The sequence below is a fragment of the Parasteatoda tepidariorum genome, chromosome 5, assembly GCF_982258835.1.
Source record: "Parasteatoda tepidariorum strain Cologne lab strain chromosome 5, Ptep-v5.0, whole genome shotgun sequence".
NCBI classification, from domain to species: Eukaryota; Metazoa; Arthropoda; class Arachnida; order Araneae; family Theridiidae; genus Parasteatoda; species Parasteatoda tepidariorum.
The window spans coordinates 62,043,322-62,070,779 of NC_141759.1; the positions used below are offsets into that span (position 1 = coordinate 62,043,322).

The 27,458-nt window shown below is 30.1% G+C and overlaps 1 protein-coding gene across 4 annotated transcripts in view; it reads right to left on the reverse strand.

Annotated features, from left to right (window-relative positions):
• Nucleotides 1-27,458, reverse strand: part of LOC107440440 (protein Obscurin) — a 276,955-nt gene that overhangs the window by 212,177 nt on the left and 37,320 nt on the right. For all 4 annotated transcript variants that reach the window (XM_087164070.1, XM_087164068.1, XM_087164071.1 and 1 more), the window contains exons 5-7: nt 6,791-6,903; nt 4,584-4,718; nt 1,525-1,695 (exon numbers count right to left, since the gene is read on the reverse strand). In XM_087164070.1, coding sequence (XP_087020196.1) covers nt 1,525-1,695; nt 4,584-4,718; nt 6,791-6,903 — 419 coding nt within the window. The remainder of the gene's footprint in view (nt 1-1,524; nt 1,696-4,583; nt 4,719-6,790; nt 6,904-27,458) is intronic.

The window sequence follows — 27,458 nt, forward strand, 5'->3', positions numbered from 1 at the left end:
ATTTAATATTATTATTATTATTATTATTATATATATATATATAAACTGTAGTTGTTATTCATTTTATTGGGCTGTCTAAAATATTAATTTAGGTAGATTAGCTATACGTTAATTATTTATTTAAATTCATTTTGCATTTTTATCAAAATGGAAACTTAATAACGAAGTAATTATTTAGATTTATCTTTTGGATCCTGACTGTAGAATTTCAAGCATAAACTATGCTATGGGGCCGCATACTCTCATACCAATTGTTGTCTCTTCGTGCAATAATATATACATATATGTTATACGATACTTAAGTTATAGCCCAAGAAGTGTGTATGGAAGTAGTACAGAACGTAATGAGCCTCCACACGGTTTTTTGAAGGAAGGTAGTCCGAACAGACCACTATGAAGGTAAACAAGTTTACGAAAGAAGCATTTAATAAAAAATCTAGTAAAAATAAGATAGTGGAAAAAAATATATGTCTAAAAATTTGATTAATTTTTTAATACAATTGGTTTGTTTTATTTACTTATCAACCAGTACAGATACAATTCTCAAATATATATGATAAATTTCTCTCAATGACTTTTTTTTACAAATTTGGATTCATGCGCACAACTGGTTCACTTTTTAGATAGTCTGTGCAGACTACTTATAAAAATCGTGCGAAAGCTTTCTGATGTAGGAGGTAATGAATGAGAAGTAGGATGAGTTTTCTATTACATCTCACTAAAGAGGTGAAAGCAATTTTAATATTTCTGCTGCCTACAATCCTGCAATGTCCCAAATTACGGTGGTTTACATGATTTGGCTGAGGAACAAATTTTAAAATGCTACTAAAATTCAATAGATAAGTATCTTTGACAATATCGCAGAGATCTCTTAAAATTAGTTAACACGTTGAATGCCACGCTAATTTTTCATGGTTTGCCCGTCTGGCCAAATGGTAAATAACTACAAACTTAATTTGCAAATATTAGACAGATTTTACTAGTTTTTTATAAAGTTTCGCATGACATATCTGAAAGAAGACTACGAATTGCTAAGAAATAGTGGTGGATAAAAATCTACTAAATTGAATTTATTAATACAAGAATCGCAATTAATAAACTACCACTTGAAAATATTTATTCGCTGTCGGGATCAAGTTGGCATCTCTGTCTATAGAAATAAAACTATTTTAGTGTGTTCTATACTGCATTAATTTCTTCAAACCATTTCAGCAACGATAATAATAGAAAAAAATTAAAATTTACTCGAATTATGTGTTTCTAATAATCTTGGCTTCGCCTGTCACCGGTGAACCCCGCGGCTCAATGAACAAACTCAGTACCGGTTACCGGTGACCCTCGTGGCATTCAACGTGTTAAACATGAAATCAAAGTATATCTGTGAAGGCAAAGCCACAGAAAATATATAATCTAACCAGTAGGATATACAATTTCTCTTCCCTATTAAGTGTTATATTACAGCCTTAGTTAACCAAAAAAAAAACTTTCTTTTTAAAAGTCATAACACAATTAGAACTTGCTTACTTATTGTGGAATTCAGAGATAGCTTTAAAATTTGTGAAAAGCACATCTTTTTGGTCTCTAAGTTCTTTTGGCATGGTCTTCGATTCCATTTCTTTGATGTAGTTATTAACAACATACTGCATGTCTCTTGAAAAGGCTTCTTCTGATTCCACTAATTGCTTCAATACTTGGCTGTAAGTCATTGGAATTTAATTTGATCAAGAATCTTTATAGTTGTAAATATTTTATTAGAATTAAATGTAAATCATAATAACAATTCTAAAATGTAGTAATAAATGAAATGTGTTTAATTACTTGGCTCGAAATTCTTTACTAGTATTTAGCATTTTCTAAGTATTATAGGTTCTATAAATATTGTCATAAATAAAAGTCTCCATTATTTATGTATGCATTCAAAATTCATAAAAACTCAATAATTCCCTATTTCTATAGATTAAACAAATTTCAGAAGATTATATATACTGCTTATTAACATTGAACTTATATTTTATAGTTCCGGTTTCTGAAAAATTGCAAAATTATCCTCGATACCAGATTCGGAATTCTCGTTTATGGAAATTAGGTTAAATCTCTACATTACCATTATCTTAAATCCTTGAAATAATTTATTATGTAATAAAAGATACGCAATATGGAAAATGCTTTGAGACAACATATTTATTTGTTTTTGAAGTCTTTTTAAATTTCACAAATATACTTTCAGAACAAACAATATTTTATGCATTATTGCTAGATTCCAAAAAGTGGTTTATATATGAAAAGCATCAATATGAAAACATTGGTAGCTCATATCTGTATACACCAAGCAGATGTTTCGTTCTGCTACTTACTTTAGCTTTTTTGAAAAGAGCTATGCCATAACCATATGGATCTAAATATAATTACAGTGAAACCTCTCTGGTAGGTAAGTATGTACTTCATTTACGTTGCACTAGAGCTGCCCAATGGGCTATTGGCGATGGTCATGGAAACATCCAGGAGAATGATCCGAAGACATGCCATCACAATTTTGATCTTCTGTAGAGGGATTGGCTCCCCTGCTTTGGAAACTGGACGACCTGCTCGCGAAGTTGAGCACTTAACGATAGAACACTTTAACGAAAACGGATACCGCACACCCTCGGTCCTTACGCTGGCTGATCAAAGTAATAACCCACCCGCATACTGATCTCAGCCAGTGATGCTTGACTTTGGTGTTCTACAGGGAACCGTGTCTTTGCGATCTGAACACTGCGAAACTGAAACCTCCCTAGAGCGACCATTCTATGTCCCACAGTAAAATGGTCGTTGATGAAGGTTGGTCGTTCTTAAAGGTTACATCCATTGACTTCAAAATGTTATCGAAGGTGCACTATTTTTCGCAAATGATTTTAATTTTAATCGGTGTCATTTTCTTGGCGCAAAAATGCCCCTTGTGTTGGCGTTATGAAATCCGGATCGATGAATAGAACTTAGTGTCAATAGAAATAATCCATACTTATATAATTATAAATAAGAACAAATTTACCAATTATAAATGATAGAAATATTTTAAATAAATAAATAATTGTGTTTTTTTTCTTTTTAAATCATAAAAATTAATTAGCTTTAAAATATGAGAAGAGGTTTGTTTGAGATGCTTAGTTTTTCTTCCTAATTTAACTTTCAACTCTAAAAATAAATCATTGATAGCCTCATCTTTAATTCACTTTGACTGCAACATGAGGTTATAGATCTCTTTCAGAGATCGTCAAAAAGAGCTGTCTAAATAAAGGCCTCACATGAATATTTTGAACACATTTTAATCTACTTATCTGTTTGAAAATATTTCTTATTTTCATACTTTTTCGTGTAAAATATTTTCGTTGGAGCAGAGGGTTCGCCCGGTCACTGGAAGAGGTTTTAATAGTCCCTCCTAAAGGTTTTCTTCATCGTGTCATCGTGTATGGGAAAAATAACGCGCCCTCCCAAAAGTGGTCGTAAGTAGAGGGTATATAGAGATGGTCTTTCCTGAGGGTTAATTGTAGTTGCATAACTGAGATATTGCGGTAGACGGAATTGCTAGAATCGGGCAAAATTAATATAATTAATGAAACACGTCAGCACAATTTTTCCTCTTTTATAAAAAGGAATCATCTCAACAAGAGGATTCTGGGCACAACTGGCTAAAGTTTTAACAAGAAAAACAACCATAATGTGAAATTTTGAAGATACACTTCAATGGATTCACTTCTTACATTTTTCCAACTTTTTTTCGGTTGTTAAATAAAATTGTTATCAATGTATTATCGTAGCATTGTGACGAATCGTATTGGTATAATTTAATACGAAAAAAAAAGTAATAAAGAATCTAAAATACCTCATTTAAAAAAGTGTAATGTGGTGATGGCTTTCGATTTTAAATGTTTTCAAAGAGACAGCCGGATAGAGTAAGTATCCACTGACAGTTTATTTGAGAAAATGAAAAAGAAAGGATTAAACATATATTCAGAATTCTCCCCCCCCCATCTCCAGCCCCCCGACAATTCATTTCTGTCAGGTGGAAAAGGGCCTCATAGAGTAGCAAAACATGCAAGGTGTCAATCTTAAAATTTATGTAATATTGAAATCATATAATTGCCGCGATGATCTAGAGGCAAAGGCACTGGCCGGACATTCATGGTTCAAAGTAAGACTGTTTCATTTATAGCTAGTTTTCATGAAGAATAAATTAAGCTCTAACTATTTTTAATTACACAGTATATACTTTTTTTTGGAAAGGAAATTTTAATCTTCTCGCCAAAAAAGCTATGATGAATTGACTTTCTTACCAGTTTTGGTTTTTTTTCGCCTTTATATAAATAAACTTTCAGCCCTGCTGACGCTGGGTGAGAAAAGAACATAACAAAGTTACTTCCAGGGTTATGCCGGGTATCGAACCACTCAACAAAGTGCTCGGCAGAACTGCAAGAACACTCGATACAAAATACCGGCACTACCTCAGTGAAAAACTACGTAGTTTAGGAGTTGAAAACTATTAAAATTTTTGTAGTTTTAGGTTTAGAGGTTTAATCTTGAGAAAAAGTTTAAAAAGTACTTACTCCCTTCTTGCTCTTGCTGCTTGGGCTTTGGGATCTAATTGAGGAGATTCTGGCGGAGTGACTATGCTCTTTTTTTCCAAATAACATGAAGGGACTGTGCCTTCCTGACCGTCCTTCCTTCGACGTACTCTCCACCTTTTTTTTAAAGAAAGGAAAGAAAAAGAAATTGGTTATAAACACATAGTTTAAGAGGAAAGAATAATAATCGGTTTTACGAGTAGTTATTTCCGATTTTGATGAGTCAAATTTTAATACAAGTCATGCTTAATTTAAAGTTAAAATAAATTTTTTTAATCGTAGAAATTTAATTTTCAAATTCTTAGAGTTGTTCAAATGTATAGTTACAAAACAAAACACTCCCATATGTCAACTTTTCCCGTTTGAGTTTTATATTTAAGGTTGAAAAAATTTTATGATTTACAATTCTGTACCCTGCAAACTTCTATTCTTTTAAAAAAGTTTTTTTTCTAGTGGTAATAAATGCCATTTCAATTGAGACTATAAGATGATGTTTCAATAAAATTTAGTCAACACATAAGAACTCTTTCGGAGAGTATATATATATATATATATATATATATATATATATATATATATATATATATATATATATAGATGGAAATTTTCCTCACTAGCTCCCTCCCCTTTACTGCCGAAAAATCATAGTTTGGTAATTTTAGTATTTAAGTTCTTGTTTACATAAAACTGCACTTTGAATTCGCAAAATCTTTACAAAACAAAATAATATTTTAAATATATTTTAACCATTATTATTTCAAATAAAGTTGCTTCCATAATTATTATTTTTATGTTTTATTAAAGCTGCTTTTAGTTTTTTGAGAACGACTAAACACTTGCATTGATTAGATTAAAAGTTTTTATTGAAGCATTTAAATACAAAGAAAACCGCCAATATAAGAAGCCTAGATTTTTCTGTGCAGTTCTTTTAAAATTAACAAAAATTTTAATGTTTAATGCTTTCCCAGCATCAAAATGAGCTAAAAATCTTTGCACTCCGAGCACTTTAAATTGTTGTTTGAACTAATGTAAGTATTAAATCATCAATCATAGAAAATACAATATTTTTATATAACTTTTATAATTCTTTAAAAAATGTGGTTGCTAATCAAAAGCTATAAAAAAAATTTAATTTTAGTTGCTGACTGTTGATGGCGCGTCAGAGGTCGCATTAGAAATCAAAGGGTTGAGAATAAAATATAGGGGAATAACTCCAGTAAAGATGAGTTATTTTCAATTTTATGCTATTAACTTACGGACTGTTAACTTATTAACTCTTTGCATTTGTTTCATCTTTTCAACAGTTAAAGTTCGCAAGATTTTATTCTATAATTCAGGATTCGTACGACATTGAGAAAATACAGTAAATGATGCTGATATTCTAATAAAGATATTACAAATTACTTTTAATCAGCTTTCCCTTTAAAATTATAAATTCTTTACCCTAGATTTTGAGACGCATTGTGTTTATTTTTGAATATTAAGAACACTGGTGAAAACAAGCTTATTAGAAAGTATTTTTTTTTAAAATTTTTGCTACCTTTTTTTAAATTTTTTAGGACTTTATGAACTGGCCATAAAATACCTGGGAGCTAAAATAAATAAAGCAGTAATTAACCATTTAGGTGTAATTAATCTTTTTAATAAAACGTTAAGAACAATTGTTATATTATGGGTAAGAGTGGAAAGTGAGAAGGCAAAGTGTAAGTGTAATGTACTTTGCACCACTTAAATGCAAAGAATCAACTTATAATAATGGGAAGTCTAGATTTTTAATGTTTATGCTAACTGGGTTTCAATAATGGACCAATAAAATTTACAATGTAGGAACCTTATAGACTTATAATATTGGGTAAACATTGGGATGTACAGAGTTTTCAATATTGTTCCTAAAATGGCTCTCAATAATGAACTACAATTCATTTCTGTCTAGGTTTTTTATAAGCTTATTATGTTTGGTAAATATTGGAAAGCTTACATTTTGTAATATTGCTCCTAGATAAGAAACGAATCTTTGTCTATTACCGAAAACCATTCTAGGACCAATATTAAGAAATCTAAACACCCCAATATTGGTCCCTTGGTGCTTGTTCTTATAGGGCCCATATTGAGCCACTGTTTGAGCTCAACTGGAGCCAATGTAAAATTGTTGATAGGGTATAAACATATTCTTTGAACAATAAACTTACTTATGTGCACGACTTGAGTCGATAACTTCAACTTCTTGCCCTTCTGTTACTTCAATACCTTCGCTGTCCCCAGATCGTGGTGAGTAATCCATTACAACTACGTACACAGATGGCTGTAAGAGGAAAAAATATCCTTAGTTTACGATTTACATGATTCTTCTAAAGTTCCCTTTTAACGAAAAGCAATGATGGTGGATATTAAGGTGATTGAATGTCTTTAGTCTTTATAGAATTGCATCGTAATTGAAACTATTTAAAATAATGAAACATCGTTTTGTTTACTTCTTTTAGTTGAATTTAGTTTTAGAATCAACATAATTACTTAATAATGTTTAAAATGTTGTAAATTATTCGAACTAAAAAATATATTTCTGATATTTCTGTTCTAATATATTTCTGAACTAAAAAATATATTTCTGTTGTTTCAAAATATATTTCTGATAAATATGATATGCTAGTCGAAAATTTGAAACGGTTTTGCAGCTTTTGATATTTTGAATTCAGCAAGAAAAAATGTATTGCACTATTTATAGCTTAATGTAGATGAAAACAAAATTTAAAAAAATATCTCGTGACAAAAAATATCCTTACTCCTCTCTCTATATATACATAGATTTAGATAAAACGATACTGATCCTGTATCAAATTTCATTTCAATCTATTAAGTAGCATTGTGAAAAGATAAAGAATATGAACCGTAAGGAAAATTATTTCTATTTTGTAAAAACAGCAAAGAAGTTTACATTACTTCTAATGTTTAATGAACTATCACCCTTTTTGATAATTATTTATAATTCCAAAAATCAAAACCTAACAAACTATATACCAAAAAAGTCAGGAAAACGTTCACTATCAAATTAGGTTTTTTTAAGTTCTGTCAATTTCTTTCATCTGATACCTTTAATAAGTGCAATTAACTCAAACAAATATTATATATTAATATATAACTAGAAAATTTAAATAAAATAAACAACAAACTAATAGACAAAGTTGTTAAACCTTTCCAGATATGGAAAATATTTTATATGACTAAGAACCAGAAAGCAAATATAAAACAAAACAAAGATCAAGGTTTGACTTCACTGAATTTGCCTTTAAAAGGTAAATTCAGGTTTCAAGATCAGTCAATGTAGAATTCGAATATGTATACAAAATGACCAAGTAATAAATAAAATTCAGAAACTTTTTAGAAAATTTAAAAAAAATTACTTGATGATAAATTAAATTTATCTTTTTCAAAAATAAGATACGGGCATAAAACTGCTTATAATTTGTCTTCTATAAGAAATAAGCAAATCATATTTTGTACATCATTTTTAAAGTATGCAGTTTAATGGATGAGTTCGAAAACTGGTAATCTGCAGTAGATTTCTTATCAAAATTACTTATTTTCATATTTATTTATTCAATTTGACTCCATATCCAATTTTTACATTCAGGCTAATTATAAAATACCATAGTAACAGATTATAATTCGATTTTGTTCTAATTTTAACCTTGCTATCTTGATTTTAAACTAGTTTAAACTTACTTGATTTGATTTTAATAAAGTTGCTCGAATTTTAATTTAGTCATTCTGCTTTTTACCAGGTTTTAGGCGCGGTATATTAAAAATATATCTTTTGCGTCGAAAATTTATATCAATCAATCAAACCAAATCCAATTAAGAAATTTCAAATAAAAAATTATTCATAGGTGGAGCATAAACAAAATACCACGCTAGTATATAAAATTCAAAATTTTCTTTACAAAAATGGCAAAAAATATTTACCTGATTAAGAGTTAAAACAATCCTTAAAATAATTTTTCAAAACATGGCGAAAACTATTTACCTGATTTAAAACTAAAATAAACCTTCGAATAACTTTTTAAAAAATGGCAGAAATTATTTACCTGATTAGAAACTATAATAATCCTTTTGAAATTTTAGATGAAGGAAGGATATTATTCGCCTTCACACAGTCACTTAATAAAAATACACAAATCAGATTTTTTTTAATCACTTTTAAAAATAAAGATAAAATTACATGTTTAATTTAAATTTCAAAGTAGCACACTTTGAACACCACCCGGCATAGATCCTTATTGCTTTGCCTTGAATTAACCGAATCAAATTTAGCAAACGTTTCTCTAAACCTAGGTTAAGATTCCTCGAGCCGCTTTCATTGAAACAGACGGAGACAGAATTGTTTTTAGAAAAAAGCCTCATCAGTTAAAACAAAGGATGGTTTTAGATCCATTCAAATCATTTCGAAGAATCAGTTGAGATTTTTAGAGATCTACACCTGAGTTACTCGCAGCCCTAACTAGTTCAGTTCATGCACCTCATCTGAGGATATCGTTGGCCATGTGGATAGTTTCAAAAATAAAGAGATCACGTCAGTAGTTATCAATATGATGGCTTTCTTAAAAAAAAAGTTTTACAAAACATAGGAGAACATTCATTCTATGATAAATCTATTTTTAAGTTTTCGCTTTACATTTCGGCCCCATTAAAATCATGGTTTGTTGTCCTCACTTAAAAAAAATGGTCGTAAACATTTACGCGCATTTAATAATTACATTTTTATAATTTATTATGCATGACAAATTTCAAAGATGTGGAAAACGTTTTTTCGTATGATTTAAAATGAGAACTTACATAAATGAATGTAAATACATGGTTACAATTGAAAGGAAGTTTTTATTTAAAAAAAAAAAAGTCAAAACTCTTCATGTGTTTTCTTTGATTTTTAAGAAACCTTAAATTTAAAATTGTACGATATATTTTTAAAATTTAAAGTCGACTTTTCATTTTAGAAATAAATAAAAAATTCGAGTCAAAAATAGTGGACTAAAAGAATTTCAACTCACAAGGGAAACTAGGGAAGTGTGACTCGTCAATTTTGAAATAAACTAGTGGGATGTATGCCTTATGAAGAATAATTTTAGGGGGCAACATTCGTTTCGGCCCATAGAGGGTCCTATGAGAGATAAAAAATAATTAAGTATGTAGAAAAATCGGTATTTCATTACTTCAATGCAGACTATTAGTTATTGTAATTATCTCATACTACAATTAATTTTGTGCTACTTTCACGTACTATATAACGCATATTTATTGCCAAAATTGATTCCAAAAATTTTATAAATCTGCAGTTTTTCAGAAAAAAAAAATTTAAAAAAATTTGCATTATAAAAAAAAAAAAATTTGGCATCAAATTTTTTAAATTTGTTTTTTTTTCAAAAAATTTTTCAATATTAAAACTTGTAAACAGTATTAAATTTCACTTATATAAAAGTCGAAATATAATACGCATTTTCCCAAACTGATGGAATTTTTTCATATTTAATGTGTATCCAAAAATGTGATTTATAAAAAAACTTTTTTTTCTTCATATTGTTAGATCTTGCAAAAAAATCTGAAATAATTTATGTGATTGCATAAAATTAAATTGCATTTATAAAAATGTTTTCAAATTTGTTTGGCGGGAAATTTGAACTTAAAAAATGTTTAATATTTGAAATCGATTTTTTTCATAAAAGATCAACTGTACTGTATACACAAAATTTGAAGTGATATGTCACTTTAAGTGGAAAATCCGTTGATATCTATGTCCTGTGAATTGTTCAATATTTTGTCAAAACATTGCTATTTTTATAATATTATTTTTATATCTGATATCCTAGCTAATTTTTGAAATATTTAACTTTAAAAGTTTGCATTAGCTAGGATATCGGGTATAAAGATAATTGCATGAATAATATTTCAAAAATAGCAATGTTTTGACAAAATATTGAACAATTCACAGGACAAATTTTTTTAATAATATTTAAATTTTTTGGCAAAAAATTTAAATTTTTTTGAAGCTTATTTTTTTTTCATTTTTTACCAGTTGTGCAATAAAGAAAATTAAGAAAAAAAATGTGTCTATTAAAGCGACAAATACTTACAAATTTTGTTTATATACTACGGTTGACCTTTCAAGAAAAAAAGAAAATCATTGAAAACTGAAATGTTTTTTTAAGTTCAAATTTCCCGCCAAACAAATTTGAAAACATTTTTATAAATGCAATTTAATTTTATGCAATCACATAAATTATTTCAGATTTTTTTGCAAGATCTAACAATATGAAATTTTTTTTTATATAAATCACATTTTTGGATACACATTAAATATGAAAAAATTTCATCAGTTTGGGAAAATGCGTATTATATTTCGACTCTCATATAAATGAAACTTATTACTGTTTTAATATTGGAAAATTTAAAAAAAAAATTTTAAAAATTTCATGCCAATTATTTTTTTTTTTTTTTTTTTTTTTTTTAAATGCCAATTTTTTTTAATTTTTTTTTCTGAAAAACTACAGATATATAAAATTTTCGAAATCAATTTTGACAATAAATATGCATTATATAGTACGTGAAAGTACCATAAAATTAATTGGAGTATAAGATAATTACAATAACTAATAGTCTGCATTGAAGTAATGAAATACCGATTTTTCTACATACTTAATTATTTTTTATCTCTCATAGGACCCTCTATTGGCCGAAACGAATGTTGCCCCCTAAAATTATTCCTCATAAGGCATACATCCCACTAGTTTATTTCAAAATTGGCGAGTCACACTTCCCTAGTTTCCCTTGTCAGTGCGAACTATTTTAATTTTCCGTTATTGTTTTTAATATACAATAAGTCAATATCCAACATTTCAGTGATTAAGTTTTATGACTGCGAAAATATAAAATCTAGTTTTTGTCATGTTTTAAAAATAATTTTTGAAGTTGTAAAAAACAGTTTTTTCGTTACTACAAAAAAATATAAATAGAATCAGATAAGTATAAAATTACAATCATTAAAAATATTTTAGTATTAGATTATTGATTTTTAAATAAAAAGGTTAAAATCGTTTATGCGTTTTAATAGATAATTTTGATGACGTATGCTCCATTACGCATGAAAATGTTTGAAAATGAAATCTACAGTTCTTGCTATAAATAAATAAATAAATAAAAAAAATAGTTATAAATTTTTTAAAAAAAAAACTCTTTTTCTCAACAATTTCAATAACATTTTATTATTCTGTTTCTTTATCCAAAAATTATGTTTACGATTGATTATGTTATTTGATTATTTCAAAATATAAAAAAGATTCATAAAGATTTAAAATTTCCTTTTTACAACAATTTAAATAACATTTTGTTTTTGTACTTTATTATCCAAATCGAATGTTTATACAACAACGACATGTTTATGATTAATCATACACTTTGATATTTTCAAGAAAAAAAAATTTAAAAAATACTTATAAAAAAATTTAAACAATTTTATTCTCAACAATTTTAATAGAATTTTCTTTTTGTGTTTTATTATCCAAATCGTATGTTTATAACTGGTCGTATTTTTGGTTCATAACATATTTGAATAAATATTTTAAAATACAGAGTCTCTTAAAACTTTCTGCGATGCATTTTTATATTCTTTGTTGAAAATTAATAGCTGATCTGCAAATTGAAAATTAATAGCAAAATCTATAACTAAGAAAATAACCAATTCTCACGTTTAAGCTCTAAACTAATTTCGAAATAATCTTGAAACTTTAATGCTATATCCAACAACCATATTCATCTCTTCTTATAATTAATAACAATTAATAAGACTGTTTATCGGCTTCCTTAAATAAAAAAAGGAGTCCAAATGATTGTACTCTTAAGTTCGTAAATAAAGCACTATTCAGTTATTTCAAGAAATCTTCCCAACTAAGAATCTAAACTGTCTGCTGCTATGGAAACAGGATTAAGCTAATTTTAATAAGGGAAAATTGAAGTAAAGGTATAACTCTCCTAATATAAACTAATGCGATACGATTAATTCAAGACTTTAATTTGAAGTGTTTTGTTTTCGTAACAACAGTAACCACCAACACGTTTTTTAAGGAATTCTCGTGATAGCAAAACAGCATTGAGAGTTTGATACTGAGTTGTTTTTCATATTATTTTATTAACTTTATCATTTGAAAATTCTGTCATATTTATTGCAAAGACAATTTTTCATTTTTAAAATATGAATTTAAGACAATGTTTTTAAGTTAATTTGCATATCCAGCATTTTAAAATTCATTAAGCTTCTTTTATCCCGGAACACATTTGCAAATTTTTCTTTTGCAATAGGTCAAACTAATAAACCATTTCTTTATCATGGGCCATGATAATGAATTATTAACCACGGGTCACATTAATGAATTATTCCCATACAGAGGAATAAAGTAACAATTTATTCCTATGGATGTATAACCGTATGAAGCTAAGCACGCACAGTTGGCCCTAGAGGTTGTCAATAGTATCCCTTCTGGCACCTTGGTCATCTACACTGACGGTAGCAAGTTGGAAGACAGTAGAGCCGGGAGTGGTGTTTTTGTCAACAGCGTCAGGATCAGTATCCGAAACCCTGACAATTGCTCAGTCTTTAGATCTGAGATCATAGCTATTGGAACTGCCCTTAATTATGCCCAGACAACTGATAATAATTGCATTTGGATGTTGACCAATAGTAGGAGTGCTATACAGTATTTCAAGAACTGGCTGGAAATATTTGATATTCCTGACCAGGAGATTATGAAGCTTCTCTCTGATATAGGCTTGAAGACACCAATAAGCCTCCAATTGAACCCATCGCATGTCGGGGTACATGGCAATGAGACAGCCGATGTACTCGCTAAGAATGCTGGTGATCTTCCTATGGCTTGTTTGAACCGTCTTACTTCCACTGAGATCCCCTCCCTGGGAAAGCATCGTTAGCTTCCAGTGTGGGGCCGTACTCCATCCCAACAGTGGTATGACGGCAATCGCCCTGGCCTATCATTAACCTGCTGCGGTCCCCGGCCTTCTCAATCGGCCACGAATGGCCAGATTTCGTAGTGGCCATCTTAAGTGTTTAAGGTTTCAAAATGGGGAGAAGACTTTCCAACCTTGTTCCTGCTCACAACCTGCTAGTCCTGGTCACCTTCTTTTTTGCCTTGGCGCTTCTTTTAAGCAGCTGCTGGTTAATCGGGACTTTCTGCATATATATGGGAAACTGACGCGACGGGGCCTTCTGGACCTGGTCTAGGCTTTCCTTCTGTAGAGGGATGTGTAACAACAAACAGCTAAGCACAAGTGGAGCTAGGGAATTCGTCATAAGACTCCCGGGCTACTTTTCCGCCTTGAATAAGCATGCTATCAAATAGTATTAAACTTGTGGTGTTAACAATATAGCACGTTCTCTCAATTTTACTGTCAACGAAACAAACAACAAACGAATTTGGAACATTTCGCAAGCAATGATGCTAACAAACAAAAAATAAATAAATAACAAATGGTGATTTTTAACACAAATTTAGCCAAGCAAGCGATAACACTCGAAATATGTCAAACCTTACGCTTTATTTATGTTGTGATATTAGCTTCCTCAAATTTATTTACGGTTCAAGACCTTTTAGAATTCATAAATTACGAAAAATTATTATAAATAGCAAAATAATGCTTGATTTTAAACACAAATTACAATAATAAAACTACCTAGAATATTAAGAGTGTTAACACATCACCTCGTAAACATAGTATAAGCATGAGCGAAGGGATTCACCGGAAGTTGTCCATGTTTCTTCCCGTTTTAGGAAGCTTGTTATTGTTTACATTTAGTCACCCATTCATAAAACAGATAACTATAAAAAATTATCTCGATAGTGCTGATCACTTTTGGATACGGATATATGTTGGATTACGAGAGTCACAAAAAAACAGTTCAAAGCCATTTCTTTTCCATTCAAACTAATAATATACAACAAAACTACAACTCCATGCAAAATTCCTTTAATTTTCAGTAAAATAAAATCCCTGGTTAGCATTTTTCCTTTTAGAACTTTAAATGTTACTGTTCTGCTCCAGTTATTACAATATCTGGTCACGCAGTTCCCAATTGATGCAGATAGTTTTATTTTCTTTAAAAAAATTTTAAAAAAGTGGAAAAGATTAAATAATGGCTTATATCACATGACCTTGGCCCTGGATTATTGAATCAAGTGCAAAAATACAATTTGATTCGTAACTAACGAAATTAATTTTCAATAAAATTTCAATTTATTGATTAGCTATGGAGTTACGATTTTTATCTAGAGTTAATTAACTAAGAAAACTGTTGAATGTTAGTGCTCAAACAAAAATAAAAACAAAGCAGCATTTCATTCAAACTTACAGAGCAGAGCCGTTAGGGGCTCAGGCGATAAGCCATCCGCCTTCCAATAAGGCAAACCGGGTTCGAATCCCAGAGATGGCTGGTCCATACGAATTCCGCACTCAGCTCGCAATGGCCACTGTGCTGATGTAAAATACCCTCAGTGGTGGACGGATCATGTGTTAGAGTCCTTTTACCGTCAAGCTAACAGTGAGAGGTTTTCGTGTTTTCCTCTCCATGTAATGCATTTGCGGGTTAGTTCCATCAAAAAGTCCTCCACGAACTCCACGAAGTGAAATTTCTCCGAATACTTGATCCAGGAATTCCCTTGTCATCTGGGTTGGGTTCAAAATTTATGAAATAAAATAAAAACTTGCAGAGCGTATAAAACCTTTTGATGCTTTTTAAATTACGTAATCGTTCGTCTAAAAATAATAAATAACAATTGTTTTTTTTAACTCAAAAGGAAGAAATATGCTATTTAAACTAATGTACACTAATTGATATAATCTACATCTTATATTTTTATATGATTTCTAAAATTCATAAAATAATGAGGTTACTAATTATTAACATATAAAGAGTTTAAGTTTCAGAGTGGTGACTTTCCTTTGATAGATGACAGCGACAGCGAATGGTTAAATTTCTTCCATGCACGTTTGGTAATTATCTTTTTCGTATAAAAACAACAATGGCAAGTCACTGAAAAATCAAAAAAAAATTTGAAAAAAAAAGTAATTTAAAGAGTTGATAATTTCGTGAGTAAGTCTAATGTCATGTCAAGAAAAACTTATGCTTAGTTAGTACATTTTTTTCATTGTAATTGTGCATATCATAATCATGTTATGAGTTTTTACTCCCTTTGATTTAGTTAATGTGAAATTTTAAATGAGTTTACCAGAAAAATTAGTTTATTTCAAAATGTTTTTAAAATAAATAAAAAATGCAGTCTTAAAATAACAAACTTCAAAGACTCAATAATTTTACCTTGCACTATTTGGATTCGGAGTTTTTGAGCCCAAGGCCAAAGCAGGAAAAAAACGTAACATTAAAGTGATGGATATCATATACCAACTTCTTACCTGAAGCTCTTGGCTTTTATCCTGGGAATTTACCATGAGACGAAAAAAAGAGGAAGTCGCGGAACCTTCTCTACAGCTAATTAACGAAGAAAACTGCGGAAGTGTTCAAGTTCGAGAGAAAAGAAGAAGAAAAAACTATGTCAATAGTAACACCATGAAGACATTTCATTCAAACTCACGGTAGATTAAAAATTCTAAACATACATAAAATTGTGTGATTGTTCATTTAGAGAAAAAAAAACATACATAAAAATCGAATGTTAAAACTTACTTTGAATCACGAGAGAGATCTCAAAATCTTATATAAATAACTTTAAAACAATTTTATAATTAAACACCGATACAGCTCGTTTTAGTATATCTAAAAGTCTTGAGGACACCAGGGGGAAAATACCTTTTAACGATTCAAATCGAATAAACATAAACCTTTAGAGTATTTATTACGTCAAGCATTCTCATTTTCATGGATATGTTACCATTAAGGCGTATAATTCAGTTATTTCATAAAATAACTAGGTATTTCATGAAATAACTATACAAGTCAGTTAAAGTATATAATAGATGAGAAATTTCATACTTTACCTAGTTATTCTATGAAATAACTAATGATAGATCGTTAAAGTGAAAAATAAACAATTTCAAAGTCATTTCATAAATTAATTTATCATAAATAGCTAAAATCTCTCGAAAAATGAATTTATCCCGATTGCGGATGATTATTTGTTAAATAATAAGGTAAAGCAGATAATATTATTTAATATAAATTATGTAATATATAAATATATTATCAAAATTTTACGTCTAAAGGCAACAGAATGAAGCGTACACACACGTCAGTGCTAAGCTAGAACCGTATTTCATACTTAAACGATTAAGTAATCTTTATTCTATAGAATACCTAGTTAAATCCTCGAATTCAATAATTTTATATACTTCAAATAACTTGTCTGGTTATTTCGCGAAATATCTAGTTATAGCCCTAGTTATTCTATGAAAGATAAATTTAAGCATCTTTCAGTAGTCTTAAAAACTACCACTTATTTATTTTTTCCAGGTCGTGGAAACCCTATTTATTTTTGTTTTAATAAATTAGAATTGAAAGAATTTTGTCATCTATTTAAGAAGTAATTTAAGCATATATATAAAGCCTTGTCGACAAAAGCCTAAGTTCTAATAAATTTTAAAAAAATATCTGTTTGTTTAAAAAAAATTCTGCTTTAGTTAACTATCACTGAAAAGAATAATTCGAAACTTCAAAGAATCTCCAACTAGCCAATATGTTCAATACTCATTTTACAACTTTTAACCCTTTGCTCTCCGAGTACTTTAAAATGCTCTTTGTACTTATATAAGCACTAAATCATTTAAAATACTTAATACAGTATTTTTATAAATTTTTTAAAATTCTTAACCTAATGTGGTAACTAATTATTAAGATATAAAAAAATTAATTTTATAGGAGGTGACTGTTAAAAAGCGCCTCACATTGGCGTGCGTAGGGTTAAATTTACACCTTGCGTAACCAATATGAGTTGCATGAAATACTTAAAAGTATAGTCAAATTTATTTTTTCTGTTCTAAAAGTAATAAGACATTTTAATTGCAAAAAAAGTTGCAGATGGAATGAAATAGATGTAAAAACAATTAAGATTCTTGTTAAATGTCACGTTGATTCTCTTACTTGTTTATTGTATGACTTACAGATGGATGGCAGATTTACAGCTATTTAGAAAACCTCTATTGTTACTCCAATTTACATTAAAGGTCAGATAAATGAATTGTCAGACTATAGACCAATTTCAGTTCTACCCTCTATATCTAAAACATTTGAGATGATACGAGAAATTATTTTTTTACTTGAAACGCATAAACTTCATATCTAAATATAAATACAGATTTCTTAGCGACTTCCATCTCACTAAAAGAAATAATCTCAATATAATTTGTCACTCAAATACTTGAGTAAAAGAACTAAACTGCTGAATGAAGAAAATAGAATCCATGACCATGATAAACTACTTGCGTATGTACAGTGAGAAAATAAAAACGAAAAAATAAAGAAATCGGACTACTTAGAATAACACATTTTCTCTGAATAAACGTATTTCCTCTGAATTTTCTCTGAATGAAATTTTTTTCTTGATGGATTCGAATTTCTGAGCCCCAAAATACTAGTAATATAGAAGACACAATTTGGGAATAATTTGATCTGAAGAGCGATTGAAAGTTTGGACACGTTAATGTTAATTTAACTTTTGTATATTTTACCATATTTTGAAAACTTTTTAAGAGAGCAAAAGACTTCCAGACATTTTTAAAATTCGTTTATCCAAAAATCACTCCATGCAACAACAAAAAAAATTATAGTAAAAGTAAATATTTGAAAAAATATTGTGACCATATTTCCCGGATTGCGGCGGCCACCCTATATTTTGATGTCAGAAATCCGAATCCACCGAAAAAATATGTTTATTAAGAGAGAGCACGTTTTTGTGTCTGATTTCGTAACTTAAAATATCCATTGAGTGTTAGAACGTGGAGATCCGATCATTAGATCAAAAGTTATTCAGAGTGATCTGTTTATTTTTCTGCACATTGTACAGTGCACACAAAAAAACGGATCATCATAAATAACTTTTGAACTAATAATCGGATTTTCAAGTTCTACGTCTCATTCTTAATGGCTTGAAGGGGTAACCTCAAATATGCTAATTAGTAAGTTCAGACGATATTTAAAGTTACGAAATCAGACACAAAAAAGTACTTTCTCTGAATAAACATACCTTTTTTTATTGATGGACTCAGATTTCTGACCCCCAAAATATCGGGGGCAGGCTCAATCAGGGAAATATGATCCCAATAGTATAGTCAGGAGAGCCCTCCAAAGTTTTGACCCCTTAACGTTAATTTTACTTTATGCGCATTTCGCTATATCTCGAGAACTTTTTACGCAAATTGAAAAATATATACACACAATTATAAAATTCATTTATCCAAAGATATGTTCATGCAAAAAGTATCTTTTAGTAAATATTTGTTATTTTTTTATAATTTTATTTAATAATGGTCGAAAAAAATTTTGAAGTTTAAGGTATAAAATTGTTTGCATATTTTTAAAGCATATAATTTTACTTGGCAAAATACAAAATTTCAGCAAAATCGGTTGAAAATGCTCCTGAGAAATTGAATTTCAAAAACGTCAAATATTTAAAATTTCATTTCTCTAGAACTACCCATTTCACTCAAACTTTCTATTTTGCCATGTAAAATTATATTCTTCAAAATGATGATTATGCTTCAAATTGATGCAAATGACCTTACAATTCAAAAAATGTTCATCCACTATTAAAAAAATAATAATAAAATAAATATTTACTAAAAATTGTTTTTTTCATGGCATTATCTTTGCACACAATTATAAAATTCGCTTATCTTTGGAAAAACGAATTTTACTATTGAGTGCAAAAAAATTTTTCTTCGCTTAAAAAGTTGTCGAGATATTGCAAAATACGCACAAAGCAAAATTAACATTCAAAACTTTGATGATGGTTCAAAATTTTTACTCTTGACCAAACTACAGGGACCATATTTCCCAGGTTGCGCCTACGCCCTATATTTTGGGGCTCAGAAATCCGAATCTGTCGAAAAAAAGTAGGTTTATTCAGAAAAAGTACATTTTTTTGTCTGATTTCGCAACTTAAAATATCTTCTGCTCTAATTAATTAGTATATCTGAGGTCAACCTACAAATCCAGTGAGTAAAAAGTGGTAATATACAGGCTTTGGACAAAATTAAGGAAATACTTCCATACTAACTCTATGAAAACAAAATTACTCCCAGAAACAAAAGCTTTGGAAAATTTTACATGTCTAAATTGTTAGCACAATTTGAAAGATGAAGCTTTTAGCAATGGTGTCATTTTTACCTATATTCGCATCGGCCAAAATGTGGAGAGAAAGTTAATATCTTCTTTCCAGCTTTAATTAAAACTATTTTGAAATCTTTTTAGAGTATTGCATTGCTTTGAAAAAATGCTAGTATGTTTTTATTTCTGTAGTAGTATTGAAAAAAAAGAAACTTGCTACGCTCATTTTGGTCGAAGCAAATTTTAAGAGATCGCCATTTCCAGAAGCTCTTTTAAACAGGAAAACTTTGTCTTCCATAACATATTTGGATAGCTTGGTGGATGATACAGGTAAGTGACATTTTCAGGGGTATTTATCAATCAGGAAATATAACATAAAGTGGGCTCGTCAATATAGATGTCACATAAATATTTTGCTTTCACTTTAAATTTGACATAACTAATTCACATTAGTTTTCAGTATGAACTTTTTTCCAATTGGGTAGTGGTAAAAAAATAAGTATTAGCCCCCACTTTCATACAAATCAATGTATGATTAAATTATTCATGTACCACTTTCTTTCTCTCTTTAGATGTTTCGAATATCTTTCATGTTTTTCTCTTTTTTTTTCTTATGTTAAACACTTGAACGCTAGTTTTCTTTTCTTTAAACACTTATTATTTGCTTTATAATTTTTGATTGAGAGCTTGGTTTACTTTTAACTGCGTAAATATATTCTTATGTACCGTTAATTTTTACCAACAATTCTTCCTTCTTTTCTACTTGACGTGTAGCCAAATCGCTTTCTTTTTTTACAATGTGACGCTCTATACCAATGTGTCATCAAAATTTTACCACTTTCTTTAAATGTCAACTGTCAACTTTATTTGATACATTTTTAACACTGCAGGATAGATACATTATCATGACACTAAAACGTGTAACACTAATTTCGCGACTCACTTAAATGCATTATCTCCGGTATAAATTACACATTTTATCTTCAAAATCATCTTTTTGTAATGAAGCTTATGAATTCGCTTTTCAATTGCAGCTTATGATATAGAATGGTACCGTTAAAATCTAAATTTAAGTTTTATAAGAGTATTTATATACCGTGGATTATTTCTATTGTTAGTTTTGTGATGTATGCAGAGCTAGCGTCAACAAAATGACAGTCCATACATTTTTCCGAAGGTAACATTTGTACAGTGCGCAAAATAAAAAACAGAGCACCCTGAATAACTTCTGATCTAATGATAGGATCTTCACACTCTAGGACTCAAACTTAATGGTTCGAGGGGGTGACCTCAAATATTCTAATTAATTAGTGCATTCAATATTTTACTTTACGAAATCAGACACAAAACCATACTTTTTCTGAATAAACATATCTATTTTTTCGACTGACTATTTTGCGTGACAAAATGACTTATTCGAGCGAAACCGGTGGAATAGTTTCTGAAAAATCGAATTTTAAAAATACAACTTTTTTAAAATTCGATCTCTTAGTTTAGGAACTATTCGGCCGATTTAAGTCAAATTTGGTAATTTGCCATATAAAATGTTGTAAAGAAATGTACCCCTTACATTTAATTTTTTTTTCACGTTTTTTGAATAAATTAATAAAAACTAATGAATATTTACTAAAAGTTATATTAGACATAGAATTAACTTAGGATAAACAAATTTTATATTTGTGTGCAAAAATTTTTCAATTCGCTTGAAAAGTTTTCAAGATATGGCGAAATACACAAAAAGTAAAATTAACCTTAAGGGGATCTAACTGTTTACTTCTGATTAAACTATCGGGGCAATATTTCCCAGATTGTAGCTTAACCTATGTTTTGAGGGTCAGAAATCTTAATCTACTGGGGGGGGGGGGAACTATGTTCATTCTGAAAAAATACGTTTTATGTCTTATTTCATACCTTCAAATAATGTTTACACTAAGTGATTAGCACATTTGTGGTCACCCTCTCTAACCTTTAAGATTGAGTTCGAGAGCTTGAAGATCCGATCATTAAATCAAAAGTTATTTAGAGTGGTCCTTTTATTTACTTTTTTTCCTACACTTAAAAAACTTCATTACTTTTATTACTTCAAAATTTTCCGAAATTTTCCACTCGGTAAATGTATAATTCACAGAAACATCTGGGTGCCTATATGTAAACCGTTTTTCTGAAAAAGTTGAAAATTTGGCTCATTACTCAAAATCCATCACATAATTTAAAAAAAACAGTGAGAAAGCAATGAAATACTACTGTTTTGTCCAGTTCTTTACAGTATAAATAAAAACAGATACAACGATATTGCTCTTTATTGATAATTATGTGTCTTTATCGTCACCACAAAGGGTGATTTAAAAATAGGAATATCCACTACTGTTCCATTTATTAAGAGAAATGGAGCAAAAATATGACATTTCTCTTTTACACGCAGTGACTCCAACTGCAAAAGATTCTCCGTAGTTTTAGAAAGAAAATTTGCCTAGTGGTAGGAAGGGTTAATTATTTATATTTTAATAAATTAGACTTAAAATTATTTTTATTCACCACTAATACGCAAGTAGTTTAAACTGATACATATAGAATCATGCAGACAAATACCAGTTAAATTCTAACATTTTCTAAAAAGTATCTGTTTGCGTAAAAAATAATCTGTTTAACTACCACTAAAAAAATTATTTCGAAACTATAGATAATATGTAAATCTCATTCTAATTAAATTCAGAAAAACGGTAGCTATCATCATACCTGATCTGAGCTGACAACTAAGGGATCGACGGATTAGATGCGGTGATGTCACTTTAAGGAAGAGTTTTTCGAAATGATGCCATGCGAAAACGCTGCCGATAACTGATGCTGATCATGCTCTACTGACGTTCTCTTCTCCCTTGCGATGCCGGTTATGCTGAATTGATGCTGATTATCCTGAACGTTACGAGGTGAGTGATATAGATTTTGATCTCGTCAGGTTCCTGAGTCGGGAGAGACAATACTGACAACTGGCCATTTTGATGTCTGGATTTTGAGCCCGCCATTTTGTTTTTTCAAGTCATGCCGTATCATAAAACAGCTCGTGGTGGAAAGGTCTCACTCTCCATTCGTAATTCACCGTCGCATTGCAAAGAATCCACGTCATTAGAAGAAATCATTGCTACCTGTGGTATATCAAAAAAATACTTTCCACCAGTTGAACACGAACATATTGACGATCTCGTAGAGTTTTACACTCAGTTTGATACAGAGGAGCTGATTGGTTTAGATAAATTACTTAGCAAACTGCTCATTCAAATAAGATCAAGTTACTCTGGAGACTATGAATACTCCTACTTCCTAAAACTGACAAATGCAGCTTATCACGTCAGGTGGAAGAGGAAAAACTTTCAAGCGGAAGAAAACAAGGAGATGAATAAAAACTCCATTCAACTCGAATCAATAATGACTGAAATTAATCCAAGCACTGAAGACATAACCATGGAAAATAAAGATGAAAACCTGAATACAACACCGAATACAGAAACAGACACGGACATCATTATTAACAATAGCACAGAACCACCTGCAAAGAAAAGAAAAAAGAAGAAGAAAAAGCAAAATGCAATCAAAACAATTGAAGATAATTCTACACTCATATCTGCAAACAGCTGTCCTTCTTCTAGCCAACATAATTCAACAGATGACGTCACTATCTTGCCGATAACAAAACCTAAGGAGGATACCGACAAAGTACGGGATCCGCCCAGCAAACCTGAAATAACACTGTAAGCCAGATATATTAAGGTTTTGGTCCGGGGCCTGCCTGTGGACTTTGATACAGATGCCATCAATACAGAATTACAGAAAAACAGTATTGAAACCTTTAAAATTGTGCAGTTTAAGAAAAGAATGGGAGAGGCCTGTCGGCTCCTTCCACTTTTTCTCATAATCCTAACATCAACGGCGAATCACCAAAGAATATTCGAAGTCAACAACATACAGCAGATCCCGATCAAAATCGAACGATTTCGAGGAGGTCGAGGACCTATACAATGTTACAACTGCCAAAATTATGGACATACACAAAGCCACTGCAATGCACCTGCAAGGTGTGTAAAATGTGCTGAAAACCACAGGTCACATGAATGCAACAAAGACAGAACTACACCTCCAAAATGCTGTAATTGTTACAAAAGCCACACAGCCAACTATACTGGGTGCGAGACCCGTCCCAGCAGAAGGAGCCCTCGAACAACATCATATTCGACGCCTAAACTTGCTCATCGATTAGTGTCATTAATCAAAGAATTACAGGAATTGCTCAAAAATGAAGAAGTGCTCCGTCTTCTGCGGGGGATCATCGGGGAAACATCTCAATCCCAGTGAGTTCTACTTTTATTTTCAAGACTCTCAAGTTAAATTCACTGAACTTTTCACATCAGACTTTTACTTCAGTTAAATTAAATTACATTAAGAATTATTTTCTGATAATATAACCAATTTATGCATACATATATATCAACTTACGCATGTTAAATTCTTTTGAAAATTCTATTGTATTTAATGAGCAATACTTCTCTGATAAAATATATTCACTGCATTTTCTCCAAATATGTTATTTCATCATGTATCAAGGTATGATTTATCTATATTCATCAATTATGCCTTTCATTTTTCAAAAATCAATTACTGTACATATCAAATCATGTTTTATCTTTATTTTTAATTTAAGTCTACAATCAATATTTCTAGTGTTAAGTCAATTTGTCATATTAAATTTCATTGTTTTATTATTTCACAAGCAAACGGCTTAATTTTTTTATGGTTACCACAATGTATTCGAATGAACTTCAATGTATGTCACAATTAAATATGTGCTAGTTAAAATATAGAAATTTAATTAGTGAAATATGTATCAATTTATGTTATTATTTATTTATGTCAACTTATGTATATATATATATGTCAAATTATGTTTATATTTATATATATCAACTTAGATTCGATGAATCAGATATTCAAATGTTATATTTACTCAAGCAAAGTGCTTGTTTTTCTATTAGCTACCACATCGACTGCTAAATTCAAAATGTTATTACTATAAATTTTCTGTAAATTTCTAGATGTATGGGATAGGGGCCGCTAAGTGGCCCAGGTGCCCAATTTTTGTAAATAAAGTAAGTAAGTAATTAAATTCAATATAGGTTACAAGTCCATCAACCGAAGTAACTACTATATAGAGTAAGACTATAAACAAAGACTTCAAATCCTCCAGTTCTGTTAACAATACTAGTGACTAATTCATACCCCCCAACAACTGGAATTTTCGTAATCAGAAAATATTCTTCCTATGGTAACAAAGATTATGCATTGATTGCCATGGGACAAATTTTTTATTGCATTTATACAAGTACTTGATTTTACGTAATTCGGGTGCGGGGATTTAAAATCGGAAATTTTTTTATGTCCAAAAAGCTATAGATTTTTTTTTCAAAAATGGTCTTTTTAGTTTAGTTTATTTTTTGACTGAATGTACAAGTTTAAAAAGAACGCATAAATTTATAAACATACATATACACTTGTCTGCTCTTTTGAAAATAGCACTTAAAACAGAAAATATATGACTTTAACGAAACACATCATAAACTGAACTGTATAATCGCCTTTTTTTTACCGCTACCCACTTAGCAAAGAAGTGTGGATACTTAGTATTCATTTGAGTGAAATTTTAAAAAATATTGGTTAGGAATGTATTACTAAATTGCATGTAAACTGTAGCTTACAGAAACAGCAGATTTAAAATAATCGACGTAAAAATACCAGTAATAAAGATACAGGTGATACTTTAAATTTTTAATATGTAGTGTGGAAAAATTACTTACACTGAAAAATACTAAACTAAATATAACTTAAATTTTGTTACCACAAGAAAATATTTCTTTAAAAAAAACGGAGCAAGTTGGCACCTATGCTTTTGCCGCATGATGCCTACACCATCCAATTTCAGGACTAGGATGGCCATGCTCTTAAGCTTTGAAAAGAACAGAACTGCGTAAAACTTTTAATTCTTTAAAAACATTCTACTTTATTCCAGAAACACTGGAAAAATACATCGCTTACATATTAAATGTTAGAGCAGTAGTTACCAACTGACGACCCGCGGGCCGTATGCGGCCCGCGAAGCCTTTTTTGTGGCCCGCGAACTATAATGTATTAGTTTTCATTTTTTTCGCAAACAATTTTCGTAAAAAAATCTATATATGGGTTTAAAATACTTTTCTCTCGTTAAAAATATATATAAAAGAAACTAATTTCTTCGTTTCTGTGAAATTTAACATACCAACGGTGCAAAACAATTTATTTCTTAGGTTTTGCATCCAAGAAAATATTTATTCTAGAAAATATTTATTATTATTTGCAATTCAATACTTTTGTTTTGAACAACTTGATAAAAATCTGATGGTAATATTTAATGATCCTTAAACATAAAAGAGTCCTCTATAAAATTTTTGACAAAGATGGGGCCCGCCATTTGACTGGTCTTTTTAATTGTGCCCCCGGCCTCATGTAAGTTGGAAACCCCTGTGTTAGAAGGTATAAAGTGTGTAATATACAATACTGAACGTAAGGGATGTCAAAGGTTCCAAACAAAAATTTCTATAAGTTGATCTGTTACATACCACTTCTTTTTAGAAATTAATTATAATTTGAAAATGTCTGCTTCTAAAATGGATCTGTAAGTCAGATCACCTCTGTTAGTCACTTAAATCTCATATTTATCTATAATCATATTTATGTAGTTCATATATATCTTCCCAAATTAATGATAACACTATTTGATCAGTTAAATACTGTAGCTATCCAGCCGTCATTCTTTCCTGCTAATGTATGCCGGAAGTACCAGTTACCGAAAGGTTATCAGATGAAGAAGTTATATACTTCAAAACTGGTGGCGGTACTTCACAAAACCTCCTGTCAAGTAATGATTCTGTACTCTAAATAATTAGCCTTAAAATTCATCATATTTGGTATAAAGGTCTTGAAAATTTATTTGACCGGTAGCCACCCTAAAAGCAGCAAACCTTATGTCTTGACTTTCTGAAATCGTTTATTATTTTTGCGTACCCTAGAGAGATTCACTCTCGTGTTGTGCTAGTGAAAACTCATACTCATATGTGTTGGTTATCTTAGCATCAGCCCAGCTAGGGGCTCCAACTAATTCATCTGAGTGGAAATAAATAATAAATCGCCGAAGCGCAACTGAAAGGTGAAAGTTGGGGTTCAGTATCTTTTACTGAGAGAAAATTAAAATGAAGTAGTGAGATTGAACAAACAAGTTTGAGAGAGAGCTAGTGAAAAAGATCAAACAGTCGAACCCATATAAAATTTATTCATAAATTTTAAAGTGGTACATGCATTAAACAATTATCAAATAAGAATAAATATCACACTCGAAGAATGTCATCCAAGCCTCCTTTGTACCCCAAATCGAATCTTCTCTTGTGGAATCTTTAGCTCTGCGTGATGCTGAGAGTCTGGACAGAAAGAATATTATCAAAATTAAC